This window comes from Crocuta crocuta, unplaced genomic scaffold (genome assembly GCF_008692635.1).
Source record: "Crocuta crocuta isolate KB4526 unplaced genomic scaffold, BGI_CrCroc_1.0 scaffold77, whole genome shotgun sequence".
Lineage (NCBI taxonomy): Eukaryota > Metazoa > Chordata > Mammalia > Carnivora > Hyaenidae > Crocuta > Crocuta crocuta.
In genome coordinates, this window is record NW_027532172.1 from 4765549 (window position 1) to 4793280 (window position 27732).

The 27732-nt window shown below is 45.3% G+C and overlaps 1 protein-coding gene across 1 annotated transcript in view; it reads left to right on the forward strand.

Moving 5' to 3' along the window:
- Positions 1 to 27732, forward strand: part of KLHL18 (kelch like family member 18) — a 56760-nt gene that overhangs the window by 17342 nt on the left and 11686 nt on the right. Inside the window, exons 4-7 of the mRNA XM_077777034.1 lie at positions 16318 to 16448; positions 18912 to 19052; positions 23338 to 23536; positions 26524 to 26684. Of these exons, the coding sequence (XP_077633160.1) occupies positions 16318 to 16448; positions 18912 to 19052; positions 23338 to 23536; positions 26524 to 26684 (632 nt within the window). The remainder of the gene's footprint in view (positions 1 to 16317; positions 16449 to 18911; positions 19053 to 23337; positions 23537 to 26523; positions 26685 to 27732) is intronic.

Below are 27732 nucleotides of genomic sequence, written 5' to 3' on the forward strand. Positions count from 1 at the left end.
CCCCCGAAAAATTATTTTCTTAAGGTCAATATAAGTCTCCACATTTCACAGCAGATAAAGTTGAGGCCCAGGGAAGTAAGGCCTGTATTTAATTTGCAAATAAAGTTTATATATATTGCAAGTTTGCAACTATTTCTCCCTTCAGAGGGTGTTGCACTGCACAAAAGTTTTAAATTGTGATTTAGTCTAATTCATTAAATCTTTTGCTTATGGATTGTAGTTTTTGGTCCCATATCTGAGAACGCTTTACCAATCCCTAGGTCCTGAAGATTTTCTCCTATGTTTTCTTCTGAGTTTTATAATTTTAAGTTTTACATTTAAAAGTGTGTGATCTGGGGTGCCTTGGTGGCTCAGTCAGTTAAATATCTGACTCTTGGTCTCCACTCAGGTTAGGGTTTCCTGGTTTGTGGGTTCGAGTCCTGTGTTGGGCTCTGCACTGATGGCGCAGAGCCTACTTTGAATTCTCTCTCCTTCTCTGTCCCTACCCCACTTGTGCTTGCTCACTCTATCTCTCAAAATAAATAAATAAGCTTAAAAAAAAAATCTGTGATCCAAAGCTTACAGTGTACATCAGGGTTGCCTCTTAGTCTCATATGTTCTATGATTTTTGACATATATAATAACATGTAAGCACCATTATAGTATCATAAAGAATGGTTTCAGTGCCCTAAAACTCCTCTGTGCTCTACCTTTTCATGCCTCTCTCCCCACAACCTCAAGCAACACTGATCCTTCTATGGTCTCCATAGTTTGCCTTTTCCTGAATGTTGGAATCCTGTAGCATGTAGCCTTTTCAGATTGGCTTCTTTCACTTAACAATATGCATTTAAGGTTCCTCCATGTCCTTTCCTGGCTTGATAGCACACTTCTTTTTGTGCTGAATAATATTCCATTGGCTAGATAGACCACAACTTATTTATCCATTCAGCTCCTGAAGGACATCTTGGTTGCTTTTAACTTTTGGTGATTATGAATGTGGCTGCTGTAAACATTCACGTGCAGGTCTCAGTGTAGACATGGGTTTTTAACTCCTTTGGGGAAATCTCAGGGAGTGTGATTGCTAGATTGTATGATAAGAATATGTTTAGTTTTATAAGAAAATGCCAAACTGGGGGCACCTGGGTGGCTTAGTCGGTTAAGCGTCCGACTTTCGCTTAGGTCATGATCTTGCGGTTCGTGGGTTCGAGCCCCGCATCAGGCTCTGTGCTGACTGCCAGCTCAGAGCCTGGAGCCTGTTTCAGAGTCTGTCAGTCCCTCTCTCTCTGACCCTCCCCTGCTCACGCTGTCTCTCTCTCTCTACTAGAAATTAAAAAAAAAAAGAAGAAAAACATTAAAAAAAAAAAAAAAGAAAATGCCAAACTGTCTTACAAAGTGGCTGTACCATTTTCATTCCCACCAGCACTGAATGAGAGTTCCTGATGCTGAGGGTCTTTGTCAGCATTTGGTGTCATTTTGGCCATCACAATAGATATGAGGAGATACTTTTGTTTTAATTTGCATTTCCCTGATGACATGGTATGGAACATCTTTTCATATGCCTATTTGCCATCTGTGTATCTTCTTTGCTGAGACAGATGTCTGTTCAAATCTTTTGCCCATTTTTTAAATTTGCTTGTTTGCTTTCTTATTAGGTTTTAAGAGTTCTTTGTATGTTTTGAGGGGCACCTGGGTGGCTCAGTCAGCTCAGGTCATTACCTCACGGGTCGTGGGTTCAAGCCCCACATCTGGATCTGTTCTGACAGCCCAGAGCCTGGAGCCTGCTTCAGATTCAGTGTCTCCCTCTCTCTCTCTGCCCTTTCCCCGCTCATACTCGCCCTCTCTCTGTCTCTCAAAAATAAATAAATTAAAAAAAAATTTTTTTTATAAAGAGTTCTTTGTATGTTTTGATTAACAGCCGTTTATCAGTTAGGTCTTTTGCAAATATTTGCTCCCCATCTGTGCCTTATCTTCTCATTCTCTTGATTTCATTCCTTTTTAAGGCTAAATAATATTCCATTGTGTGTGTGTGTGTGTGTGTGTGTGTATACCACATTTTGTATGTCCATTCATCTATTGATGGGGATCTGGGTGAGTTGTTTCCACCTTTTGGCTCTTGTGAATCATGCTGCTGTGAACATATGGACATAGAAATATCTCTTTGAGACTCTGCTTTCGATCCTTTGGGGTATATACCTAGGAGCAGAATTGCTGTGTCATATTGTTATTCTATGTTTAACTTTCTGAGGAACCTCCAAACTTTTCTACAAGGGCTGCACCATTTTACATTTACACTAGCAGTGTACAAGGCTTCTAGTTTCTCCACATCTTCACCAGCACTTGTTATTTTTTGTTTTTTGGTTTTTGGTTTTGTTTTGTTTTTGGTGATAGCTATCATTGTGGGTGCAAAGTGGTATCTCATTGTAGTTTCGATTTGCGTTTCCCTGAAGACTTTTAATGTTAAACATCTTTTCATGTGCTTATTGGCCATTTGCGTGCACTTTATTACTCGAAATCAGTTCAGCTGTTTTAGTTCTTTGTCTGTCCATATGAGTTTTGGAAGAATCTTGTCTGTATCTATAAAAATAATCTCGCTATGGTTAAGAATTGCATCAGATCTACGCATCAGTTGGGGAGAAATGACTTTTCTTTACTGTGTTGTGTGTTGTAATCCCTTAAGACCTGACTGGTGAGCAGAAGGGGGACCTTGAGGCATGACAAGGGCCCAGTCAGGGCTAAAGCCACCCATCTACTAAAGCCAGGAAGGAAGGTCCCTGTTTTCTGATTTTCCCCAGGGCTTCCCTGGACCACAGCTCTCAGAACTCTGGCTCCTAATAGCAGAACTACCCTCAGCAAGACCAGCCATTTATTGGTTCATGTAATCAAACTGGAGAGGAGACAGCGTTGATAATGGGCTGGGGACTGAAATGCTGCCAAGATACTTTCCCTCCATGTTCAACACACTCCTCCCGCTGCATGGAGGGGGTTTTTCATACATGGAGGGCGGTGGAGAATCTGATGGGTTCTTGTTATCCTGTGGGTATTGTCCCTCTTTCTCGTTTGAAAAGTCCTGAGGAATGGCATCATTGGTAGGGCTTAAATCATATTATATAGTGTGGTTGGAATGGAGATGGAAGTTCCCAGAAGAAGGTAAAGAGCACTAAATAAAGCTGACGTGAGATGGAGTCTATATCTAGTCATGTTTTTAGAAGGTTTTTAGTGGGGGCGCCTGGGTGTCTCAGTCTATTAAGCGTCTGACTTTGGCTCAGGTCATGATCTCATAGTTTGTGGGTTCGAGCCCCGCATCGGGCTCTGTGCTAACAGCCAGCTCAGAGCCTGGATTCTGTGTCTCCCTCTCTCTCTGACCCTCCCCTGTTCACGTTGTCTCTCTCAGAAATAAATAAAACATTAAAAAAAAAAAGGTTAAAAAAAAAAAGGAAGGTTTTTAGTGGCATGTGTTGAAGCCATAAGTGTTTTCTGTTAACCTTCAAGTAACCTGAAATAGTTTAGTAAGAGATCATCATTATATTACAGATAATTGATAGTTAATATATGTTATTAATATATATAGTTAATAGCTTTACCTGTATTATGTGGTTATTTAGTGACATACATATAGTTAAAGGTAAATAATAATAATAAACATATTGTCATTGCAGTAGCCCTCCAGTGTTACACTTATTTGGAGACTTTCTGTACCTATTTATATATGTAAGAAAAATTTGAAGGATATGAATAGAAAATCGTAACACCTCCTGCTCAGTCTTTTTTTTTTTTTATGTTTTTTTTGAGAGAGAGAATGTGCAGTGAGGCCAGGAGGGGCAGAGAGAGAATCCCAAGCAGGCTCCATGCTGTCAGCAACAGAGTCTAACAAACCATGAGATCATGACCTGAGCTGAAGTCAAGATTCCTGTGCTTAATTGACTGAGCCACTTAGGCGCCCCTTCTGCTCAATTTTTGATAATGCTTTTCTAAATTTAACCAAGAGAACCTGCTGTCCATTTTGGCTATGACCTTCAGTGAAACTGCCATCTTTCCAAATGTGCAGTTTATTTATTTTCACAGGGAATTGTTGACTTTCTGAGTCGCTGTTGAGGATAGAGTTGTTATTTTAATATCTATGACTATTTACTGAGCTGTGTGAGGGATGTACGAGACCCTTTTTATCCTCAAGGAGTCTGAAGTCTACTAGAGTAGGTAAAAACAAAAATACGGTGTTTGTGACTAAGGCTTCATATCTCCAACATGAAATAGCCTTACTTGTCTAACATCTGAATGAGATTTCGTTTAGGGTAGAGCTGGGTTGAGCTTACTTTGTGCTTGGCGGTTGCTGAGATGGGAAAGCAGATGCTTCAAGGCATCTCAGTGCAGTCCCCCTCTTACATTTCTGATGGACAAGGCTGCTTTATTGCTGAACCTAATTAGCATTTAAACTCTGTGGAGAATGGGGGTTGAGGGCAAAAAGAGAGAATAATTCTGTAACTATGGTTAAGAAACTGAAGTTAAAAAATGACACATTGGTGGTGGGCAGGCCCATACAGGCCATTAATGGCTCAAGTGTGAACGCCTCTATTTCAGGCTTATTAGCTCATTTCCTTTTTTAAAAGGAGCATTTTGTATAAGACACTTTATCTCAGCGTTGAAATCCACAAAGTGCGGACAGTTCATACTGGTTCAGCAAGAGTCTGTGAATACCAGCAGATCAGGTGTGATGTAAGGTGAGGGGGTTCTTAAGTAACGATCGGCATCTTCTCCTTTCTAGAGAATGTATTCACGTCACTCTTCATAATATGTGTTCCCTGTGACTCTAAAGCAGAGGTGAGCAAACTTTTTCTATAAAGGGGCAGACAGTAAATATTTTTGGCTTTGTAGGCTAATGGTCACTGTCATAGCTACTCAACTTTGCGATTGTACGGACATGTCTGTGTTCCAATAAAACTTTATATGTAGACAGTGAAATTTGGATTTCATATAATTTTTACATTTCATGAGATACTAGTCTTCTTTTGATCCCCTCCCCCCCCACCATATATAAAAATGTGAAAAACTACACTTAACTCATGGGCCACACAAAAATAAGAGGCAGGCCAGGTTTTGGCCCATAGACTATAGTTTACTGACCTCTTCTCTAAAGGTCTTAAAAGGGACTTCTATAGGGGGCGCCTGGCTGGCTCAGTTGGTGGAGCCTTTAAAGGACTCTGGGTCTTGGTTCGAGCCCTACGTTAGGTGTAGAGATTACTTAAAAATAAAATCTTAAAAAAAAATGGGGCACCTGGGTGGCTCAGTTGATTAAGCATCTGACTTTGGCTCAGCTCTTGGTCTCACAATTTGTGAGTTTGAGCCCTGTGTCGGGTTCTGTGCTGGTAGTATGAAACCTGCTTGGGATTCTGTCTCTCTCCTCTCCCTCTGCCCCTCCCTGACTCACACTTTCTCTCTATAAATAAATAAATAAATAAATAAATAAATAAATAAATACTTAAACTCTTCTATAAAGTCTTATATTTGAGGACATTTTATTTATTTATTTATTTAACAGTTATATTGCACTTAATATGTCCCATGAACTATTTTAAATGCCTTAAAGAGGTTGGTTAATTTAATCCTCACAGTTAATCCTATAAGAAAGGTACTGTTTAAAAAAATTTTTTAATGTTTATTTATTTTGAGAGAGACAGCGTGTGAGCAGGGAAGAGGCAGAGAGAGAGAGACACAGAATCCAAAGTAGGCTCCATGCTCTGAGCTGTTAGCCCAGAGCCTGACGTGGGGCTTAAACTCATGAACTGTGAGATGATGACCTGAGCCAAAGTTAGACACTTAACTGACTGAGCTACCTAGGCACCCCAAGAAAGGTACTGTTTAATAACATTTTGCAGATGTGTGAATTGAGGCACAGAGATGTTGAGTAGCCCAGAGTCACACAGCTAGCAAATGGAAGAACCTGGATCTGAACCCAGGTCTTCTAGCTCCGGAGTACTTGCTTTTATCTACAATGATATGCTATCTGCCCTAAAGGATTTATAATTATTGATTTTCTAGCCTAAAGGAATTTTAGACATTAATCCATCCCTACTACATCTCCATTTTGTAGACACATTATCATACACTAACTTTATATACACAGCCTTAATGATTCACATTTGTGCCTCAGTAAAATTATGGATTACCACTTACGCACTTTCAGCATCTCTTGTGACCGCCTAAAAGCTTAGTCTTAAATCCCACTTATCCCAAGAGTAATCTGTCTGCACAGGCTGGACACTTAACTGTTCCCTTAGTGTTTTATTTATGTTCATTGTGAGATGTTTGAAGGTAGGAGCAAAAGTATCAAAATGTCTTCCATCAAAGAGAAATCTATTCTGAGCATATCTTTTGCTTTCTTTGGGAACACCTGTCTCAGATTACTCCCAACTCAGATTTTGCCTTCCTGCATTTCCTGCTTGAATAAGCAGCTGGTTGAATCTTGAGCAACCTGTCTGTTGTTGATAGGAGACAGAATTTGTGGTGTCATGATACACTCTCCTTGTTGATCTAAAGATACCACCAAAGCAGAGCTGTGAATGGAAAATTTCCCAGTCTTTCCAAGGAAAAAAATGGAAGCTAGGTGTGCATGCCTGCACATGTATATGTGCGTGTGAAATCAAGTCAGAATTTAGGTAATTGATGAGGTGCTCAGGATTTCTGGTTCTCTTTGCTTACTATAGTCTCAGATCCTACTAACAGGTTCTGCTAACCTCTGGTGCAGACATTCCTGCGCCACAGGGACTCAGCAGTCATTGCCAGGGGCTCACGTATCCAAATGTGCACCAGTCTGTCAGCCAGATAAACGGCACATTTAAAATGTATGCATAATCACTTTTCATATGTATGTGGGTGCCATCACGAGCAAAAAGAAAAGCTTTACCGAATTTGTGTTAGGTGGCTATTATTAACACAGTTACTACCTGCTGAGAAACCAGATCCAGTGAGAGCCCCTTATTTACAAATGAAGAAACTGAGGCGCAAGGGTGAAGGGAAGAAATTTGCCTGGGTCACATAGAAAGAGAAGAGCTGTCCTGGAAGCGGGCGTGGTTTGTATGAACCACATGGCTTGTGCTGTCTGTCTGTCTCCCCTGGGATGAACAGATAAAGCAATTGGTAAATATTTTGACCTGCACTGTATTTTCTCGTATTGTCTGATAGAGTGGTTGATCACAGTAACGTTGATCAGTATCCATAGTGCTTCTCTTGAGAATCTTAATTTTTTTTTTAACTATATTCCTTGCTATACCTGCTATACCTGGTAATAATCCTACCTGAAAATCCAGTCCAACCCAGAAGCAAAGCAGAGGAAAATTGGGCAACTTGCATATATCTGTAGTAGAGCTGGCTCTAAAACTCAAGGTTTTAATCTCTATGAATCAGACTGAACTTGTGAGGATTTTAGTTATTTAATGTCTTAGTCTTCTATGGCTGTTGCTCTCAGCTGGGTGTAAAAACAAACTTTTGTTAAATCTCTGCTAAGTGTCTGACAGTGTGCTAGGGTATTTTCACATGTATCATATATCACTTAATTTAAGAAGACCAGTGTTACAGTTTGAAGGTCCTGCTCAGAAAAAGCCGAATAGCTTCCATCTGCTCCAGAGCCCATCCATCTAGTCATTTATTTATTCATCTATTTACCATTGTGGAGTACCAACATCAGGTTTGCGAACATGCCCCAAGGCTGTCCCGTTGGTGGCCAAGCTGGGACAAATCAGCACAGATCCATTCCTCCAATAAGACTCAGGATTGGCAGCAACATCACATGGTCTGCACAGGACAACACTGTTTTCCCAGTGAACTTCAGGAATTTGGAGTGACCCTGGTGATTTGGTCAAATGACAGGCATAGCAGCTATTCTTGTACATCTTTCTATTTGATCTTCGCAAAAACTCTTGAGAAGTCAGATGAATAGGGATGATCTTGTAAGTTGGGAAGCTAAACGTGGAGGAGGCCTGTATGAGGTGACCTCGCTAGCTCAGGCCTTCTAGCTTGCACATTCTTGCCACATGGCCTGTCTGGTGGCATCGTGAACCACCACAGCCCCCGCGCTCTTCTCTTCCTTCAGGCGGCTCCTTACTTCTCTTCTCATTTTCTTTTCTTTTCTGTACTTCCCTTGCCTTGCAGATGCATCCCCAGTAGATAGGCTTTGACTGTGAGAGTTCCTTAAGGCCTCTTACACCCTGTTTGTGCTCTAAGCGCCCTCCCTCAGTGACCTCTTCTTCTGTCTACACTGATGACTCCAAAAAGGATCATTTGGGCCTGGACTCCGTCTCTCTGTGTTCCAGACATACCCATCCACTTCCTACACGGTATCTGTTTAGATCCCTCCCGGGCAGTCAGTAGTAGCTTGTCCCAAACTTGACTCCATCTTCTACCCCCAACATAGCCCATCTATGTTGTTTCTGATCTAAGTGAATGGCAACTCCCGGTTCATGCTCTGCCTGCAGAGAACGGCCCCGTGGCCTTAGAGATCCTTCCTCAGTACTGTTTCCTGGTTTCCTAACACTCTTAAGGTAAAATGTAGAATTCCTGAGTGCCCTATCTACTTTTCCAGCTTTACATCATATCACTCTCCTTTTCATATCTATACTTGTATCATGGAAGCCACTTTGATTTTTAACATTTAGCAAATGAATAGTGTGTTCATGATTTTAAAAACCAAGTAGAGAGGAGTTGCAACACACGTGGATTTGAGTTACCCTTCCCTTCTTCCCCTTCATATAACCCCATTAGCTCTTAATTTTCCCAACAAAGTTATTAACAGGTATTAAAAGTTACAGGGGCTTCATAATTTACAAAAACATACGGAGGAACTCTATAGGTGAGCTTCATACTCTTCAGATCCTCTGTGCAGAGCCCCTGCTCAGCAAGAGGTTCCAATTCCACTCTGTAGAAGCCAGATGGCCTGAGTGCTGAGTCTTTGCTGCAGTTTTAGTGGAAGTTGTTTCGGCTTACAGTTGGAATTGATTTTTTTTTCCTTAGAAATAAATTTATGGGGGCGCCTGGGTGGCTTAGTCGGTTAAGCGTCCAACTTTCGCTTAGGTCATGATCTCGCGGTTCGTGGGTTCGAGCCCAGCGTCGGACCCTGTGCTGACTGCCAGCTCGGAGCCTGGAGCCTATTTCAGAGTCTGTATCTCCCTCTCTCTCTGACCCTCCCCTGCTCACGCTGTCTCTCTCTCTCTCTCCTAGAAATAAATAAAAATATTAAAAAAAAAAAAATTTATGTACTTAGGAAGTCCTGAGATTGCCCCTAATTTGCTTTGTAGATGCTAGTCATGGCATACCATTCCATAGCAGTTAAGTGGCTGGTGCTGATCCATGCATTTGCTCAGTAAGAGTAAGCACAGGCAGTAGGTGTGTCCCGTGTGCAGAGACCTCATATCCTGGTCCAACCCAGGCAGCTTCCATATGTGGTTGTGAGTTTAACTCTTTCAGTTCAGAGTGTTCTATTATACCACAGATTCACTTTTTTCCTTCTGCCCTAGCTTGGACTTGGAACCTAGCTCTTCCCAAAACTTTAAATTAATGGTGTGATTCCATCCTAGTGGTGCCACCAAGACACTCTTGCTTTGTTCCCTTTTTTTAAATCAACTTTTTATTTTGAGATAATTGTAGATTTGGATGTAGTTATTTGAAATAATAACAGTGCAGTGTGCCTGGGTGGCTCAGTTGGTTGAGCATCCAACTCTTGATTTCGGCTCAGGTCATGATCCCAAGATCATGGGACAGAGCCCCACATGAGGCTCTGCACTGAGCATGATGCCTGCTTAAGATTCTGCCTCTCTCTCACTCTCTCCCCCCTCTCTCCATCTCCCTCTCTCTCCCTCCTTCTCCTTCTGCCCCTCCCCCATGCGTGCTCGCTCTCTCTCTCTCTCTCTCTCTCTCTCTCTCTCTAAAATAAAATAAGTAAAAAGAGGAAATAATTACAGGGAGAGATCCTGCTTACCCTTTCCCAGTTTTCCCAGTGGTAATTTTACAAATCTTCAGTACAACCTCACAACTAAGATCTTGACATTGACAGAATCCATAGCTCTTACTTAGACCCAACAGCTTTACTTTTATTCACTGGTGTGTATATGTGGGTTTAGTTCTAATTTTTCTATCATGTGTAGGTTTTTTTTATTATTACAAAAATTTCCCAGTTGGCTGAGAACTTGAGCTGGGAGGAGGTGTGTTATTTACTGGGTCCCTTTCAAACTCCACTAGTAAACAACTCAAGCATAATTCCTTCTCATTTACATAATAGCTCCTTAATTTTCAGGAAAGTTACTTAACTTCTAAATCTTGGTTTCCTCTTTTACAAAATGGAATTCACAGTAGCTACTTAATGCAGAGGTTGCTATGAGGACTGAAATGAGAAAATAATGCATAATGGGTACTTAACAAAAAGGAATTCAATAAATGATCATCTCTCTTTCTTTTTTTTTTCTTTTTTAAAGAGACTGTGCGCAAGCTGCAGAGAGAGGGGCAGAAGGAGAGAAAGAGAGAACCTTAAGCAGGCTCCACACTCAGCACACAGCCCTGAGGGGGCTTGATCCCATGACCCTGGGATCATGACCTGAGCCAAAACCAAGAGTCGGTAGGTCATTCAACCGACTGAGCTACCCAGACACCTCTGATCATCTCATTTTTTAAGTGATTTTTTAAAACCGAGATTATAAATGAGAGAATTTGGGTTTTTTAAAAAAATTTTTTATAGTTTTTATTTATTTTTGAAACAGAGAAAGACAGAGCACGAGTGGGGGAGGAGCAGAGAGCAAGGGAGACACAGAATCTGAAACAGGCTCCAGGCTCTGAGTTGCCTGCACAGAACCCAATGCGGGGCTCGAACCCAGGAATCGCGAGATCATGACCTGAGCCGAAGTCAGACACTTAAACGACTGAGCTACCCAGGCACCCTAGTATTTAGGTTTTTAAAAGTTTTCACAAAAATGTGGTATCCTAGGATTATAGAATTGGAAGGTCCCTTAATAGTTTTGGGACTGATGAAGAACAGCCCTAAACATTTTTTTTTTTTAATGTTTATTTATGAGAGAGAGAGAGAGAGAGAGTGTGTGTGTGTGTGTGTGTGGAGCAGGGGAGGGGCAGAGAGAGAGCGAGACACAGAATCCAGAGCAGGCTCCAGGCTCTGAGCTGTCAGCACAGAGCCCGATGTGGGGCTCTAATCCGAGAACCATGAGATCATAACCTGAGCTGAAGTCGGATCTTAACCGACTCCCTGCCCTGAACATTCTTAAGCGATAGGCTGTTATTCTCTATAATAAACTAAAATCTGCCTCCCTGTCATTCTGGATCTGCCCTCATCCATGTGATGGCCCTTCTAGGGTTTGAGATCACCCCCCACCCCACCACCCCAAATTGTCTTTTACAATTGAGCTATCCTTTAGCCATTTCTCTTATGATGTAGCTTCCAGACCTTCTTCCAGCTTGGTCTCCCTCTTCTGGATAAAGACAAATTTGTTGTCTCCTTTAACAATACAGAATTCAGTTGTAATCTGGCTAGCATTTCCCAAGATAGGCCTGCCTTCTCTTTACCTGAGCTTTTTGGGGAAACCAGGTCACCTAGTTTATGCATGTACTGTTTGTTCTTTTGTCTTTTTTCTGCTTTCCAGATGAAAAATAAATAAATGCATGGCAGTTTAACACAGCTAATTGAACACACATTTTAACCCCTGTGCTCTGCTGTAATCCCATTAAAATGATAGTAAGAGGGAGAAGAGGTATCAGCAGCTGAGAGATCAATGGAATGTTGAAACCAGAAAGTAGGAAGTGTGATGAGCTTAGAGGGCCAAAGGAACTGAAAGTGCCTGCTAGGGGGAGAGACTAAGAAGAAAGAGGATTTGTAATGCAGAACCCTGGAATAGCTCCAGAAATGGAGAAACAAAATACTGAAAACAGGAAGATTAGTTGAAAGTCTGTGTGAAAAGCAATTAGAATTGCGTACAACTCCTCCCCCACTCTCCCAGGAGACTGGAATTTTAGTCTTACATGTTGAACTGGAGGCATACCAGGGATAGAAGAGAGGATGAAATATATGGCACAAAACTGAAAATAAGGGCTCTAAGGCAAAGGTCTAAATGATAAGACCATCCACCTCTCCGACCCAGTTTTCAGAATATCTGCAGGCAGGCACTCCCATCCAAGATATTGGATCTGTCTCTGATAAAGTTTGCTGCGGAGAAAAATTCCAAAAATAATATATTTTTAGGGGCCCTCAGTAGAATGCTAGGATCTTGCTGGGTCACCCCAGTGTGAAGTCTACAAGTTGACAAGCCTAGCTCTCCCACACAGAACTTTCAAAAGCTTCTAAAAGCATCAGCAGTTAGGGGTGCCTGGGTGACTCAGTCGGTTGAGCATCAGACTTTGGCTCCAGTCATGGTCTCCTGGTTAATGGGTTTGAGCCCCATGTCAGGCTCTGTGCTGACAGCTCAGAGCCTGGAGCCTGCTTCAGATTCTGTGACTCCCTCTCTCTCTGCCCCTCCCCTGCTCACACTCTGTCTCTCTCTCTCAAAAATTAAACATTAAAAAAAATGAAAAACAAAAGTATCAGCAGCGAAATAAGTCAGGCAGAGAAGGACAAATATCATATGTTTGCACGTATAGGAGGATTAGGAGGAACTTAACTGAGGAACAAGGGGGAGAANATTTAAAGCAAGCCTCAAACACAAAAGGTACAGACCAAGACAAATGGGGGAGAAAAGAACTCAGAGGAAAAACAGTAAAAGCAGGAAGGAAGAGGAGAAAAAGAAGAAAAAAACTTAACTTATAAAAATGTTTATTTATTTATCTTGAGAGTCTCAGAAAAGAGAGAGCATGGGGGAGGGAAAGAGAGAGTGAGAATCCCAAGTAGGTTCTGCCCTGGTAGCGCAGAGCCCAACACGGGGCTTGATCTAATGGCCATGAGATCATGACTTGAGCTGAAATCAAGAGTTGGATGCTTAACCAACTGAGCCACCCAGGTGCCCATAACTATAATATTGGAAGAGGATAGAGATACTGCATTCATGAAAGATGAATAAGATTCTTTCAGTAAAAAGCAGGATGGGGGAGTCCTTCAAAAAACAAGAATGGCCTCTTGGAAATTAAAAATACACCATCATCTTATAAAAAGCTACTACACAGAAATATTGAAGGATAAAGTTGAAGAAGATTCCCAGGAGCTTGACCAAATAAGAGATGGGATATGGGAAACAGGTGAAAAATATAGAGGATCATGGGACCNCAGGTGACTCAGCCAGTTGAGCATCAGCTTTGGCTCCAATCATGGTCTCCTGGTTCGTGGGTTTGAGCGCTATGTCAGGCTCTGTGCTGACAGCTTGGAGCCTGGAGCCTGCTTCAGATTTTGTGTCTTCCTCTCTCTCTGAACCTTGCCTGCTCATGCTCTGTCTCTTTCTCAAAAATAAACTTTAAAAAAAAAATTTTTTTTAATAGGGGATCATTCCAAGAGGCCTAATACCCAACTAATAGAAATTTTTGAAGAGAAAAAATAGACAGTAGAGAGGAGGAAATTATCAAAGAAATAAGATGGAAAAATATTCCCAGAACTAAAATGAAGTCTGTAGATTGATACAACACGTTGAATAAAGGACACCAAAAGCAAGGTATAACCTTGTTAGATTCAACTCTGAGAATAAAGAGAAAGTACTAAAAGCTTCTAGAGAGAACAGTCACATACTGAGTGTTAGTGTTCAGAAGGGCATTAAATTCCTCAAAAGCAACCAAGTAGAAGACATTGGAACAATACCTTCAGAATTCTGATAGAAAAAATATATTCCCAACTTAGAATTTTATAGCCAGCTAAACTGTCACCCAGATTTAAGGCTAATAAAGACATTTTCAAATATATTGTGCATATGCCCTATGATATTTTGATATAATAAGAGTATATATTTGTTCTTTTTCCCTGGTTCCTGGCACAGATCTCCTAAAACCCTTGGAATTTCCTGACCAGTAGGGATGATAAAAGCATCTTTTGTTATAATATTTGGTCTTTGTTCCCAGTTCCTGACGCAAAAACTTCTAAAACCCTTGGAATTTCCTGAGTGATAGGAATGTCCTCTGTTATTCATAACAAACCTCTTTCACCCACACCTGAGTTTATGCTAATAAGGTGACTCTCTGTGGGCCCCTAGATAGCTTCAGGGGGGGGACTGGTTCCCAGATGAGGCAACCATGTGATTAGAGGGTTGGAACTTCAGTCCCACCCCTCAACCTCTGGGGACCTTCCAGGTTGGTGAGCGTAGCCGTGTGTGGGGAGAGTGGCACACAAAGGGACACAAGCTCCATGCTCAGGACCCTTCTAGACCTTGCCCTATGTACCTCTTCATCTGGCTGTTCTTTTGTATCCTCTACGGTGTCCTTTATGATACACCAGTAACAGTAAGTAATCCATTTTCCCAGAGTTCTGTGAGCCATTTTAGCAAATTATTACACCTGAGGAGGGGGTGTGGGCAACACTCCCCCCTCAACCCTGCCCTGACTTTGTAACCAATTTCTCAGAAGTACAAGTGTCCCAGCCACACAAGCCGACCACGAGTCAGGGTAGAGGGACAGCACCCAGGTGTGAGCACCAGGAGGCAGGGGTCACTGGGGGCTGTTGGCTGTTAGGATGCCACAAGCAATAACCAGAAGTGAAAATTCAAGAACTATTGTAGGCGCATTACTTAGAAAGGTAGAGATAAATACCAGAAGAAAGAAGTTACCCTTGAGAGCAGGAATCAGGGAACCAGAAACTGCTGGTGTGAAAGACCTTGTAGAACTACTTTAAGAAATGTTTTCAGGGGCATCTGGGTGGCATCCAACTTTGGCTTAGGTCGTGATCTCAAAGTTTGTGAGTTTGAGCCCCACATCGGGCTCTGTACTGACAGTGCGGAGCCTGCTTGGGATTCTCTTCCTGCCCCTGTCCCACGTGCTCTCTTTCTAAAAATAAAAAATTAAACTTAAAAAACAAAAAAAGAAAGAAAGGTGCCTAGGTGGCTCAGTCGGTTGGGCATCCGACTTCAGCTCAGGTCATGATCTCACAGTTTGTGGGTTCGAGCCCTGCGTCGGGCTCTGTGCTGATAGCCAGCTCAGAACCTGGAGCCTCATTCAGATTCTGTGTCTCCCTCTCTCTCTCACCCTCCCGTGCTCACGCTTCTCTCTCTGTCTCTCAGAAATAAATAAAGCATTTTAAAAAAAGAGAGAGAAAAGAAAAAAAAATTTTTTTTTTATTTCTACCCTCCTCCCCCAAGAGCACACAGCCATTTAGTGTCCCCAACATCAGTAGGAGAGCAACATGTGGATTATGTGAGGAACTCATAGAATCCAAATCAGTGAGGCCCCTTCGGTGTTTGGAAGATCATGTGATCTTGAAGAACAGCTTGAAGATAATAAACCTAAAGTGGCGCAAAAGAGGTCATAGTGCCAGAACCTGAACTAGAACCCTTAGATAAACGTGACCCAGAGAAGAGCATCAGGTAGTAAAATGCTCTGGCATTTCTCTAGTGTGGAACTGGGCAGGGAGCATGGGGGAAGACTGTTCTTTCTGAAGACGAGAAAGTTCTTAAGTGGAAATGTTTATGTGGTTTGAAGCTATAAATGGTAAAGCTTGTGAGAAGGACTATCCTTTTGACAGATAGTTGGAAAGCACTTTATGGTACTCCCCAGGCTAAGAATGTGTCTCTGTCAGTGAGGGTTTGACACAATTTGGAGAGAGTCTGCTCCTGTCCCTGTGTGGCCTGAGCCCTGTGGGCCATGCAGAGCCCCCGCCAGCACCTGGCACACAGCACCAGCCATCTGAGCTGCTTGTTGCCCCAGGACCCCCCAATATTTGTGCCCCCGATGCCTGCTCTGTCCTTCGTCTCCACATGTGCCCCATTCAAGCCTGGTCTTATTTCTCTTTATCTCTTCCTGTCACTGTGTATTTACTCTTCCTGAGGAGCCCGCTGTCAGGAGCTCCAGGGCTCCTGGACAGTTTGTCAATTCCATCTGCCTTTAATCAGGGTTGGGATAACATGTCAGAGAAATCAGGTGTTTGAGTTGGCGGGGAGTTGAGAACAGTGCAGTGAGACTGCCGTGTAAGTAAAGACTACCATTAGAAGCATTCAGGCTTCCACTTTTTGCAACCATTTTAATCCCTCATTAAAATGTATTGCTCACATTCTTCTACTGTAACCAAGTGTTGAATTGAAAATCTCAGGGTGTCCATGACAGGCTCAGCTGTCGTGTACCGGGATGTCTCCAGGACTGTTGCAAGGGGCAGAGGCTTAAGCAGGGGAAGGGGCAGTTTGGGTTTTGGGTGCGCATTCCTCAGTGTCTCTTTGTATTTCACTCTGCCCGCAGATCGGGGACCACAAATTCAGTGCCCACCGGATCGTCCTAGCGGCCTCAATCCCGTACTTCCACGCTATGTTTACAAATGACATGATGGAGTGCAAGCAGGATGAGATTGTAATGCAAGGAATGGACCCAAGGTACTCCATGTCTCCACTAGGTCTCACAGCCTGCAGTGCCACGGGGCCCTGCAGCGGGACGCGCACAGTAGGCCATCCGTAAACCAGCTAGAACCTCGGCCGCTGGCCTGAGACAGGGTTAAATGGAGGAGAGGTGTTTTTTTAATGTGTTTTTACTCTACTAGAGTAACACATGTAATAGGAACTAGACCAAGATGTTTTTTATAACTAGGACTGGGTGCAAAGGTGGTGGAATGCTATTCTCTACGCTTTTTTGTGCTGACCGTTGTAGCTGGCAAAACAGTTTTTCAAATAAGTGCCTTCATTCATTACCCTTCCCATCAGTCTAGAACAGTGTGATCCATCAGAACTTCCTGCATTCGTACTCTCCACAGTGGTAGCCACTGAGCACTTGAATTTTAACTGGTGGGATGAAGGAGCTGAATTAAAAATTTTTTAAATTCAACTTTAATTAATGTAATTTTTAAATAGCCATGTGTGGCTGGTGGCTACTCTGTTGGGAAAACACAGACTCAGAAGATGGCAAAGTTGTGATTATTCGATGGTTAAGAACATTGAGGCCCAAAGAGGTCAATCCCAAAAGTGATCCCATCCAAACTTCTTTCACTGTCCACAACAGCCCTCCCTAGCAAACAGTTATTGGCCTTAGATGTCAGTACTGCCGAGACTTGAGACTTTGTGCTGGATGAATTTGGGGGGGGCGGGAGGCAATCTCATAACTCCTGAAATCATGCCATTTAGGCACTTACTTAAAGTTGTCCTTACATGTAGAGTCACCCCTACAACTGCTACTACATGGAGATACTTTCCTGATTAGTGTATGAAGGCCTCATGGAAACATATCCCACGGTGTGCCTTTTGGGGCCTTGAAAGGGAAAAGGATGTTTATGTGACTGATTCTATACAAGTCTATGAACTGAGGCTGTATGTTTATTACCTAGCCTGTATCCAAGGGCCCACTGCGCACCTACTATGTGCCTGGCACTGTTCTGAGATCTGGAAATGCAGTAGCAAACAAGACACACGGTGACTCAGGGCAATGACGTTCTTGTCGGAGGAGGAACAATAAACAAAGCAGGGACTCTAAAACATCAGCCAGTCACCTGTCATTTATTGCCAATCTTCTTCATCTCACAGTGGTGGAAAGGAGGGGTAAGGGAGCCAGGAAACTGTGTAGGACGCTCTGGCTGATTGGAGGTGATCTGCCCCAGCACATGGAGAAGATTTATATACCCACTGCAAGGCGGAAACGTCAGGCCAGCTCCTTATAAGGAAAGACACAGAAATGGGTCTGCAAGGGCAGTTATGCACTCTCTTCTCTCAGGTCTGTGTCTGAAGGAGCTGTGCTCATCACCATGAACAGCCCACATGCTTTATGTAGACTGAGCACCTGTCACGTGTGCTGCTGTAGACACTGAGGACTAGCATTGAGAAGACAGCACCTCTGACTATCAGCTTTCTAGTCGTAGGCATCTGGCAATAAACACACACATGCGTTATATGGCTGGTGAGTGAAAGCAATGTGAGAAAAGTAAAGCAAATGAAGGTGGGCATCTGTCCTGTTCCAGGGTGATCAGGGAAGACTTCTGTGATGAGGTAACATTTGAGAGCGCCGAATCCTAACCACTAGACCACCAGGGAATGTGATGAGGTAACATTTGAGCTGAGGCCTTAATTGAAATGAGGGAGTGAGCCATCTGGGGAAACAGACCTCCAAACAGGGAGCAGCCAGTGCAAAGGCCCTGTGGTGAGAGTGTGTTTGACATATTGGAATAGAGTGAGGGCTGAGAGTAGAAGGTGATGATGTCAGAGAGCCAGAAAGGGATCAGACCACATACGGCCCTAGAGACAGAATTTGGATTTCATGCTCAGTGGGAATAGAAAGGCAGAAAAATTTGTTGGAGTCTTGTTCTGGAAATTTATCTCGAAGAAATAATAAAAAAATATTATTTGTGATGGCAATACAATGAATGCTATGAGCTATTATGCCTACCAATAAAGGAAGTAAATTACAGCTTGTTTTCGTGTTGAAATAGTATATAGCAGTCACTAACAATGATAAACATGAAGACGGTATAGCAACATGGGAAAGAAATTGATAAGTAACATATGATTCTATCCATACCATCTCTACATGCAGGCACACGGGGACTAAAAATGAACCTAGAAAAATAACCACTATTGACTCATTCAGTAGGAAGATAATGGGCACTTGCTTTCTTTGTTAAGAATTTTCTCTAATAAAATTACTTAGGTAATAAAGACAGCTTAAGAAGCAGAATGTGAAAACAAAAAAGTAGAATGTGCCTTTGGCTACTGGTGAAGTAATTATTCCTCTCAGATAGATTCTCGAAGGGCATGGGCTAAATGGATTTTAGAGAGGGGCCCACACATTCTCCAGGTCAGTGTGTCAGCTCAGTTAGGGCCAGAATCTCTGAAGAGTGTCTTTCCTCTTTCGTCTAGCGCCCTGGAGGCTCTGATCAACTTTGCCTACAACGGCCATCTTGCCATTGACCAGCAAAACGTGCAGTCGTTGCTGATGGGAGCGAGCTTCCTGCAGCTGCAGAGCATCAAAGACGCCTGCTGCACGTTCCTCCGAGAACGGTAAGGCTGTGCCATGGACCTGGAGTCCCCTGTGAATTCGTTGAGTCTGAGTTTCCCTACAGAGTTTCACGAAGGGAGTGAGCTGGGGAGCTTACTCTGCAGAAATAACCTTTCTTCAGATCGCTGTCAAGCAGTGTCCAGTTCTTTGGGGTGAACCTTGGAGGGACATGATTTATGGGCCCCCACCTGCGCTCTCCCCTGGCCCGACATGTACCTCTTCTTCTGGTTCTCGCTCTTTAGTTTGACCGGCTGCTGGTTGAGCTGACTGTTCTCACCAAACCGATTGGTTCAGTGCGCCTCACTGTTCCACAACCTGTCTCCCTCCATCTTTGTGTAGATCCTTTCCGCTCCTTGAATGTCTTGGCATCTTTTCCCTTCAGCTCTTGAGGAGCCTACCCAAATTTCACCTCCTAGAATTCTCTGTCTCCCTCAGTCCCCCAGAAGCAATCATAGACTGTATCCCTACTTAAGTCCAGTATTTGGTAATGACCTTTGATGACTGAGCAGATGCTTGAGGAGGCAGAGCTCTTAGCCACAGGGTAAAAGCTGCCTCTTCACCACTAGAGACTTGAGGGTGCAGGTTAACTGGGCTCCACACAGGCAGGAGGAAAGCAGAACAGTGTCTCTGTCTGAGCGTCTGTGGTCACAGGTCCCTGGCCTGAAGACCAGCATTCTTCCCACCTCGGATCTGCCCTCCTGAACTTCAGTGCGTCTTAGAGCTGCCCTCACCCTGTCCCATTCCTGCTCCACCAATCCAGTTCACTTAGTAGCTCTGTGGACCCCACCTGCTGTCCGTGTCCTGCTCATGCGTTGCTCTTGGACCTCACTGAGCACTGCTGTGTGTGCAGCTAGTCTTAATAACCGTGGTAATGATGCTTAGTATGCAGGACACTCTCTGCTGGCTCAGAGTGAGTGGTTTCATCATGAGGTAGGTGGTCCCGTTTCAGGTTTTATGGATGGAGACCACGTAATGAGAGCACAGCCACAGAATCCGACTTGACCTTGCCCTGGATGCGGGGGATGTAGGGCACACTGTCTTTCCTACTCATTGGTGAGCTGCTGCTGCTGCTGCTTCGTCTTCTTCTTCTTTCAAGTTTATTTATTTTGAGGGAGAGACAGTGTGAGCTGGGGTGAAGTGGAGAGAGAAAATCCTAAGCAAGCTTTGTGCTGCCTGCTGCATAGCCAGATGCAAGGCTTGAACCCATGAACCGTAAGATCATGACCTGAGCCAAAACCAAGAGTCAGACACTTAACTGACTAAGTCACCCAGGCTCCCCTCATTTGTGAGCTTCTTAAGGACACAGATGAGACTCAGGTTTATCTCTCTCTCCCCACAGAACTCAATGATTAATTAGGCACCTTGGAAAGATTTAAGTTGGCCACTCTCACAAGGGGACAGCAGCTCCACCTAGGGGCTCTTGAGGTCATCTCTCTCAATACCGGGTAATACAGGATAAAGTAGTGTCGTGTCCAAAAGATGCTTAGCAAAGTGATTTTTATTTTTTATTTTTTTTAAATGCTTTATTTATTTATTTCTAGGAGAGAGAGAGAGAGAGACAGCGTGAGCAGGGGAGGGTCAGAGAAAGAGGGAGTCACAGACTGAAACAGGCTCCAGGCTCTGAGCTGGCAATCAGCACAGAGCCCACCGCAGGGCTCGAACCCACGAACCGCGAGATCATGACCTAAGCGAAAGTCGGACGCTTAACGGACTAAGCCACCCAGGCGCCCCGCAAAGTGATTTTTAGACTGGTGGAATTTTTACATGCATCAATTTTTAGGAAGATATACTTAAACACAAAGCCTGATGTTATAAGAGTGTGTTTTGACACTTTTCCGTTCAGCCCTGCAAGAAAAACACACCTTCAACTGAACTGGGCTTTGACATCTAAAAGAATGGGATGTGGGAAGCCTGTCTTTATTCCTTTCCACAGGCCCCAGACGCTTGGCCTGCTTTCTATTTTCTTTCCAGTAGTTACCATCACTGCTTCTGTTCCTTGGGGTGGTTCTTCCTGAGCTTGGCCACAGAGTGTGTTAGCGTGTCTCAGCTGCCCCCTTCCTATGTGCCCATATTGGAAGACAAGCACATGGACCTTCCATTGTCAAGATCTGAGTGCTAATGACCTGAGAGAAAACATTCTGAGCAGTGGTGGAAAAGACAGGCTGTGCCAGGGCACAGAGAAGCAGCAAAGCCATCAGAGTTCTTAGAGCAGTTGTTCCTGAGGTCTGTCCACCTGTTGGGTCTTTAGCCTCTGCTGATTTTTCTTTTCTTTCGTGAGGCTGGGGTTGATTTTTCTTCTTCTTCTTGTGGCCCCTCTCAAAGCCTTCGGATGTATGGACCCCCTGGTGTCTCAGTGAGCACTAGAGCTGTGTATTTCTAAAACACTTGTTTCAGAATATCGAATGCATCAGTCAACCAAGCCAGTAACTTACTTAATTGAAGCCACTGCTTCCTGCCTCTGATAAAGCACTACATCTTACCGTGGCCTCTTTGCTACAAGCTATGCCAGCAAGGAAGGAGGTTGTGAAGTGGCCCATGAAAGATGTGCGCCCGTATCTACCCTTTGGGCTCATTTTCCCTCTTCTCTTCCTCCTGCTCCTGAACGAGGCCCTCTCCTGCGTGCCAGCTCTCCCTCCTCCTTCCCCACCAGCTGCCTCACAAGCAGGCTGCCCACATCCCCATCCTCTTAGATGTCAAAGCCCAGTTCAGCTGAAGGTGTGTTTTGTTCCTTACAGCAAGCCAGTGAAAGACAGGCAAAGGTGAGGTGCAGGAGTCCTAACCCGAGAGGGTGCGGATGGGAACGTGGGCAAGTCTCATTCAGTCCCTGTGAGCACTGCAGGAGAAAGGTGTTGTTATTTGGTGACTGAGCTGACATTCTGACCTTGAGCCCTGTGTTCCTCACTGGCCATGCTGCCTTGCCTAAGTGTGCTCAGTGCTTGTGCTTCCCTCGCCTTTGTGGAAATGCATGTAGGTTTCCAAAGCAGTGCACAGACAGAGCCAGTTCAGGAAGGGAAACAGCAGCTCGTGGAGTTTAGACTGTCCCAAAGCCAGTCTCCTGAGACTGCCCTTAAGGTCTGCTGAAGAGGGACAGGGGTGCTTGTAGGTTAGTGAGTATAACTGACTTGAACTTTAAACAGCATGGAGGTGGGTGTGGAGGGCAGAGCCAACATTCTGATAAATACCCTCTCCCTCCATGGATTATCTGTCACAAAATCAAAATAAGAAAAGCTCCACCCCCCAGGATCTCCTGCTGTCATTAAGATTTCAGCATCACGTTGGGCTCATTTGAGATTTTCTCAGATGCAGTTGTAGAAAGAAAACCATTATAAAAATGAAGGCAGCCACCCCGACTTCATGCCGCGTACCATGCTGAGTGTTTTTGCCACATTCTTGCTTAATCGCAGCCACAGCCTGAGGAGGTGGGTAGCTGTTGTCGGGTGAGGCTTTTTCCAGGTGAGGCTCTTAGTGGCACTTGAGGGATCCGCCCACATCACCTGGTGCCTTGCAAGGCCTGGATTTACCCAGATGGCCCCAGCGAGGCAAGTCTGCCTTGGGGCCACGGGAACGCACACAGGGTTCAGCCTCAACACCACCACTGGCTTGTAGAAGGTTGTGAGCGTGTTTTTTAGTTTCTCGGAGCCTCAGTTTCCCATCTAAAATTGGAGATGATTGCTGCTGGCAGTGCTGTTGGAGACTCTGGCCTGGCAAAGTCCTGGGCTCACCGATGGTGCTGAGTGGTAGCTGCTGCTGTTTCCGGGTGTATGAACAATTAGACCCATGGAGCTTCTTGCTATTTAAAAAAGACAAAATAAATAAATAGAATTTTAGGTAAATTAAAAAGACAAAAAAGTGGAAAGGCCCTGATGTTACAGAAGTCGTCTCCCCGTGTGTTTTAAAGTCTCATCCTACAGCCTCTCGGTGCCCTCCTGGGGAACAGAGGTGGGTGTTCACACAAGCATGCCAGCGGCTAAAGGAAAGCAAACAGTATGTGCTTGCCTGTTCTTTTCCCCTCGGAGCTGCTTCACAGGACTTCCCAGAGAGTGCATTCCACCCAGACGCACTGAGCATGAGGCCCAAGAGGCAGGGACCTCTGAGGATATAAACTGTCTGAATTTTAAACCTGTACAGTTGAGACCCTGCGCAGTGCCCCTGAGATCACACAGGGAGTTTCCAGCAAAGCTGGGGGTTTTTTTCCATTCTGTAGCTCCTCAGCCCCAGAACCAGCCTGAGAATGATCCAAGAGAACATTCTTCCTCTAAATTTTTTCTTGTTATCTTATGCCACAAGGCTTCACCCCAAAAATTGCCTGGGTGTACGCCAGTTTGCTGAGACAATGATGTGCGCTGTGCTGTATGACGCCGCCAATAGCTTCATCCACCAGCACTTTGTGGAGGTGTCCATGTCGGAAGAATTCCTGGCCCTGCCCTTGGAAGACGTGCTTGAGCTGGTGTCCCGGGATGAGCTGAACGTCAAATCAGAGGAGCAGGTGTGTAGAGCAGGGCGGCAGTCTGCAGGCGACGAGGGGCTGCTGCTCTTTCTGATCTTTGTTTTGAGTTAGTGTTTTTTTAAATGATGATCAGGATGTGTGCGTAGCTTGTTGATCGTGGGTTTGTTTCACCATACAGCATCTTTCATGAACACTTTGTATCCATGTTAGTGTGTAATATTCAGTTGATTTTAACAACATTGCATTCCCTTATTCTTGGATGTTCAGGTTATTTCCAGTATTTACTATTAGAAGTAATGCTGTCATGAAAGAATCTTATTCTAAAGGAGAACAGAGCACTGGGGAGGAGTATGAAGTCAGGAGGGGTTGGTTTGTTTTTTAAGGTGATAGAAATGACAGGTACATTTGACTGCTGGTGGGAATTTTCCAGAAGAGAGGGAAGAGTTGGTGATGTAGGAGAAAAGGGAGAATGGCTGCTGGAATGATGTCCTCAGTAAGCGAGAGGAGGCAGAGTGTAGGGCCCAACGGGTGTACCTGTTAGAAGTGCCAGCCGCTCCCATCTGCCACTGCAGGAAGAAGAACTGCCGCACCCAGCAGCAGCAGGGAGGCGAGGGGAGGTGCAGGGTGGGAAGGGAGATGCTGGCAGATTCTGTTTTCTCAGCTGAGAATAGGGATCAGAAGGAGTGGCCGAAACGTGAGGTGGGAAGAAGAGGCAGCAGCCCTGTGTGAGCTGTAGATGAACACAGGGTACTACAGGAAGGAAGAGGCCTTGGTGGGAAGCGGGGCCCAATGAGATTAGCAGTCACAAATTTAGAATGAGCTGGCCAAAGGGCGTCTGGCTGGCCAAGTCAGAGGTGTGTGCAACTCTTGATCTTGGCGTTGTGAGCTAGAGCCCCATGTTGGTGGTACAGATTACCAAAAAGAATAGATAAACTTAAAAAAAAAAAATGGACTGGCCAGCTTTGTCAGCTGCGGAGTGTGGGCGTGGGCAAAGAGCTGGGCCTCTCCAGAGTAGAGACTTTTTCCCCAGGTGGGTGTGATTAAGGGAGATAGGCTCATAGTGTGGACACTGAGGGCATCCATGTCATAACCCACAGAGCCAGTGCTGGATGAGAGTGAGGAGGAACCAGGCCACAGGGTACCCTGAGAGGGAGGTTGGGGGAGAGGGAGTAGGGAGCAATGTCAAAAAGGCTCATTGGCATCAGTTACCGAGCAGAAAGGATCGGAGGCTATGGTCAGTACAGCAGATTGAAATTGATGGAAGAGGTGGAGCCTTTGGATGATCAGATGGTCCTCAAAGGACAAAGAAGTCCTCTTATCAGAGTGGTCAAGAAGAGTGTGAATAGGGGCGCCTGGGTGGCTCAGTTGGTTAAGCATCTGACTTCGGCTCAGGTCATGATCTCACGGTTCGTGGGTTTGAGCCCCACATCGGGCTCTGTGCTGACAGCCAGCTCAGAGCCTGGAGCCTGTTTCTGATTGTGTCTCCCTCTCTCTCTGACCCTCCCCTGCTCATGCTGTCTCTCTCTCTCTCTCAGAAATAAATTAAAAAACATTTAAAAAAAAAAAAAAAGAGCGTGAATAAATGGGAGTGCAGGGTGTTAGCAGTCAGAGAAGAGCGAAGGGTGACCCTTTTGGTGAGCAGAGGTGGGTGCAAGTGCCTGAGGAGGACTGGGAGTAGATGTTACCTGGAGCAGAGCTTAGCGAGGGCTGCACAGCAGAGGGCTCGAATGCAGGGGTAAGGTGTTCAGATCTGGCCCTGTGGGCAGCGGGAGCACCACCCAGTGAGGCCTCCACCTGTTCGGGCCCTAACCAAAGTCCAGGGCAGAGCAGCTTGGGGTGTTTGCCGTGGAGAGTCCTGGCCTGTTGTGAAGTTCTGCTTCAGCAGGAGGCGTCCCAGGCTCTAGGAGGCAGCTCATTTCCCTAATGTCAGAAAAGCAGGGGAGGGGCACCTGGGTGGCTCAGTCGGTTAAGCATCTGGCTTCGGCTCGGGTCATTATCTCACAGTTCGTGGGTTCAAGCCCCGCGTTGGGCTCTGTGCTGACAGCTAGCTCAGAGCCTGGAGCCTGCTTCAGATTCTGTATCTCTCTCTCTCTGACCCTCCCCTGCTCATGCTGTCTCTCTCTCTCTCAGAAATAAATAAATTAAAAAAAAAAACATTAAAAAAAATTTAAGAAAAGCAGGGGAAAGTGGGCCCTGAATGTGGCCTGTGGGCCCTGTGATTCACAGGGAAGAGCTCCAAGCCCCTCCCTAGCCATCCTACTAGTGAGTGTGACCTAGGGCAGCTGAGTTAACAGTGGTACATTTGACGAGGGGTTTTAGAGGGATGTACCCTTGTGGCTAGAGCTGTTAGGGAAAGCTCCAAAGAACATGGACCTGGAACCAGGTGTTAAGGAAAAGCAGTGGGTTTAGATGAAGAGGAGGAGATGAGGGCCCTTGGAGGTGAAGGTGGCAGTGTGAACAGAGAACCAGCCAGCCTGGGAGAGGAGAGGGGACTGAGAAGGGAAGAAGCAGGCAGCGTGTTGGGATGCAGAAAGGAATAAGGAACCATTGGCAGCTTTTCTTCTTTTTTTAAAAAAAATGTTTATTAGTTTTTGAGAGGGGGGAGGGGAAGAGAGAGAGGGAGACACAAATTCCAAAGCAGGCTCCAGGTTCTGAGCTGTCAGCACAGAGCCCAACGCAGAGCTCGAACCCGTGAACTGTGAGATCTTGCCCTGAGCCGAAGTCAGATACTCAACTGACTGAGCCACCCAGGTGTCTCAGCAGCTTTTCTTTAGGAAGGTGTAATGAAAGCCAGGAGCCTGTTATAGTCACTGAGGCTTGCGTTTCAAGAGACTGGACCAAATGGGGCAGCTTGAGGAGCAGAAAACAGTGGCTTCAGGAGACGAGGAGGAAAGATTGATGGGTCTGAGGGACTGCCTGAGTATAGGGAGTGGAGACATGGAGACAGGGTGGGGTGGGTGGGGTGCCTGGGGGACGGCCTCAGGGAGAGAGGAGTTACTGCACAGCTTGCATCTCTGCCATGGCAGGTCTTTGAAGCTGCGTTGGCCTGGGTCCGATATGACCGGGAGCAGAGGGGGCCCTGCCTGCCTGAGCTGCTGTCCAACATCCGCCTGCCCCTCTGCCGACCCCAGTTCCTATCGGACCGTGTGCAGCAGGAGGACCTGGTGCGTTGCTGCCACAAATGCAGGTGAGTGAGGGCCAGCCCGCACAGGACGCTGCCAGGGGTCCAGGCCGCAGAGAGAACATGGCTGCTTAGGCTGCTTATGTTCCAGCTTCGGGGAGGAAGGATTTAGAGTGGTCAGTTCTAATTTACAGCATGCAGATTGATCTGCCTTCTGTTTAGAGCTGGGAAAAGCCCAAGTTTGACCCCTTGGGCCAAGAACTGTGCCATGAGGGAGCATCAAGGCAGACGGGGCTTCCTCCCCCATCCCCCCCGAGGATTTCCCAGCATCTCCAGGAGCTGGTTTGGTGGCGACTCCCTGGGGCTCCTTGCCCTCTCCAGTAAACATTAGGGCACTGGTCTCGGATGGTTTTGGGGCCATCTAAGTGATGGGCATGCAGGTAGGGGACATGTTTACAGGCGCCTGAAACCTTTACCCTGGATAAATCAGTGCTGACCTGACACAGCAGAGCTCCCCAAACAGCTCAGAAGGTGGTAGCCCTTTAGGAGGATCTTTATAAAAGCAGAGCAGCAAAGAAAAATGTTCACCTTCCTCCAAACTGCTTGTCATATTCCCAGCGGGTTCAAAGGAGGTCAGTGGCTGTGTGTGAGCAGTATGAAGGTGTGTGTTGGGAAGATGTGGAAGCATGGCTGCAGGTAGGTGGGACCCTGAGACAAGTGGTCTCGAGGGTGCTGTTGAATTTGAACTTCATTCTGTAGGCAATGGGTAGCTATCAGAGGTTCTTAGAAAGATAGCTGAGACTATAGTGTGGAGGGTGGAGGCAGAGAAATCCCCCAGGAGCAGTCGGCTTCTGCTGCCCCGGTCTCGGTGAGCAATAGCAAACTGCAGTGTGTGAGCCGTAGGGATAGGAAGGGCTGGGTCTCCGTGGTGACAGGATGCAGGCTGCTTGTTGAACCTCCCCGGTGCCAGCTGCTGTCGCTGCCATCCTGTTCTCCTGCCAGGTGTGTGCTGGTTAGAGGAGACTCACTCTGATTACAGCAGCTCGTGTGGGCTCTGCTCACTCTGCCTCTCCAATTTTGAGCATGTTTCAGTAGCTGTGTATGGTTTCCCCTG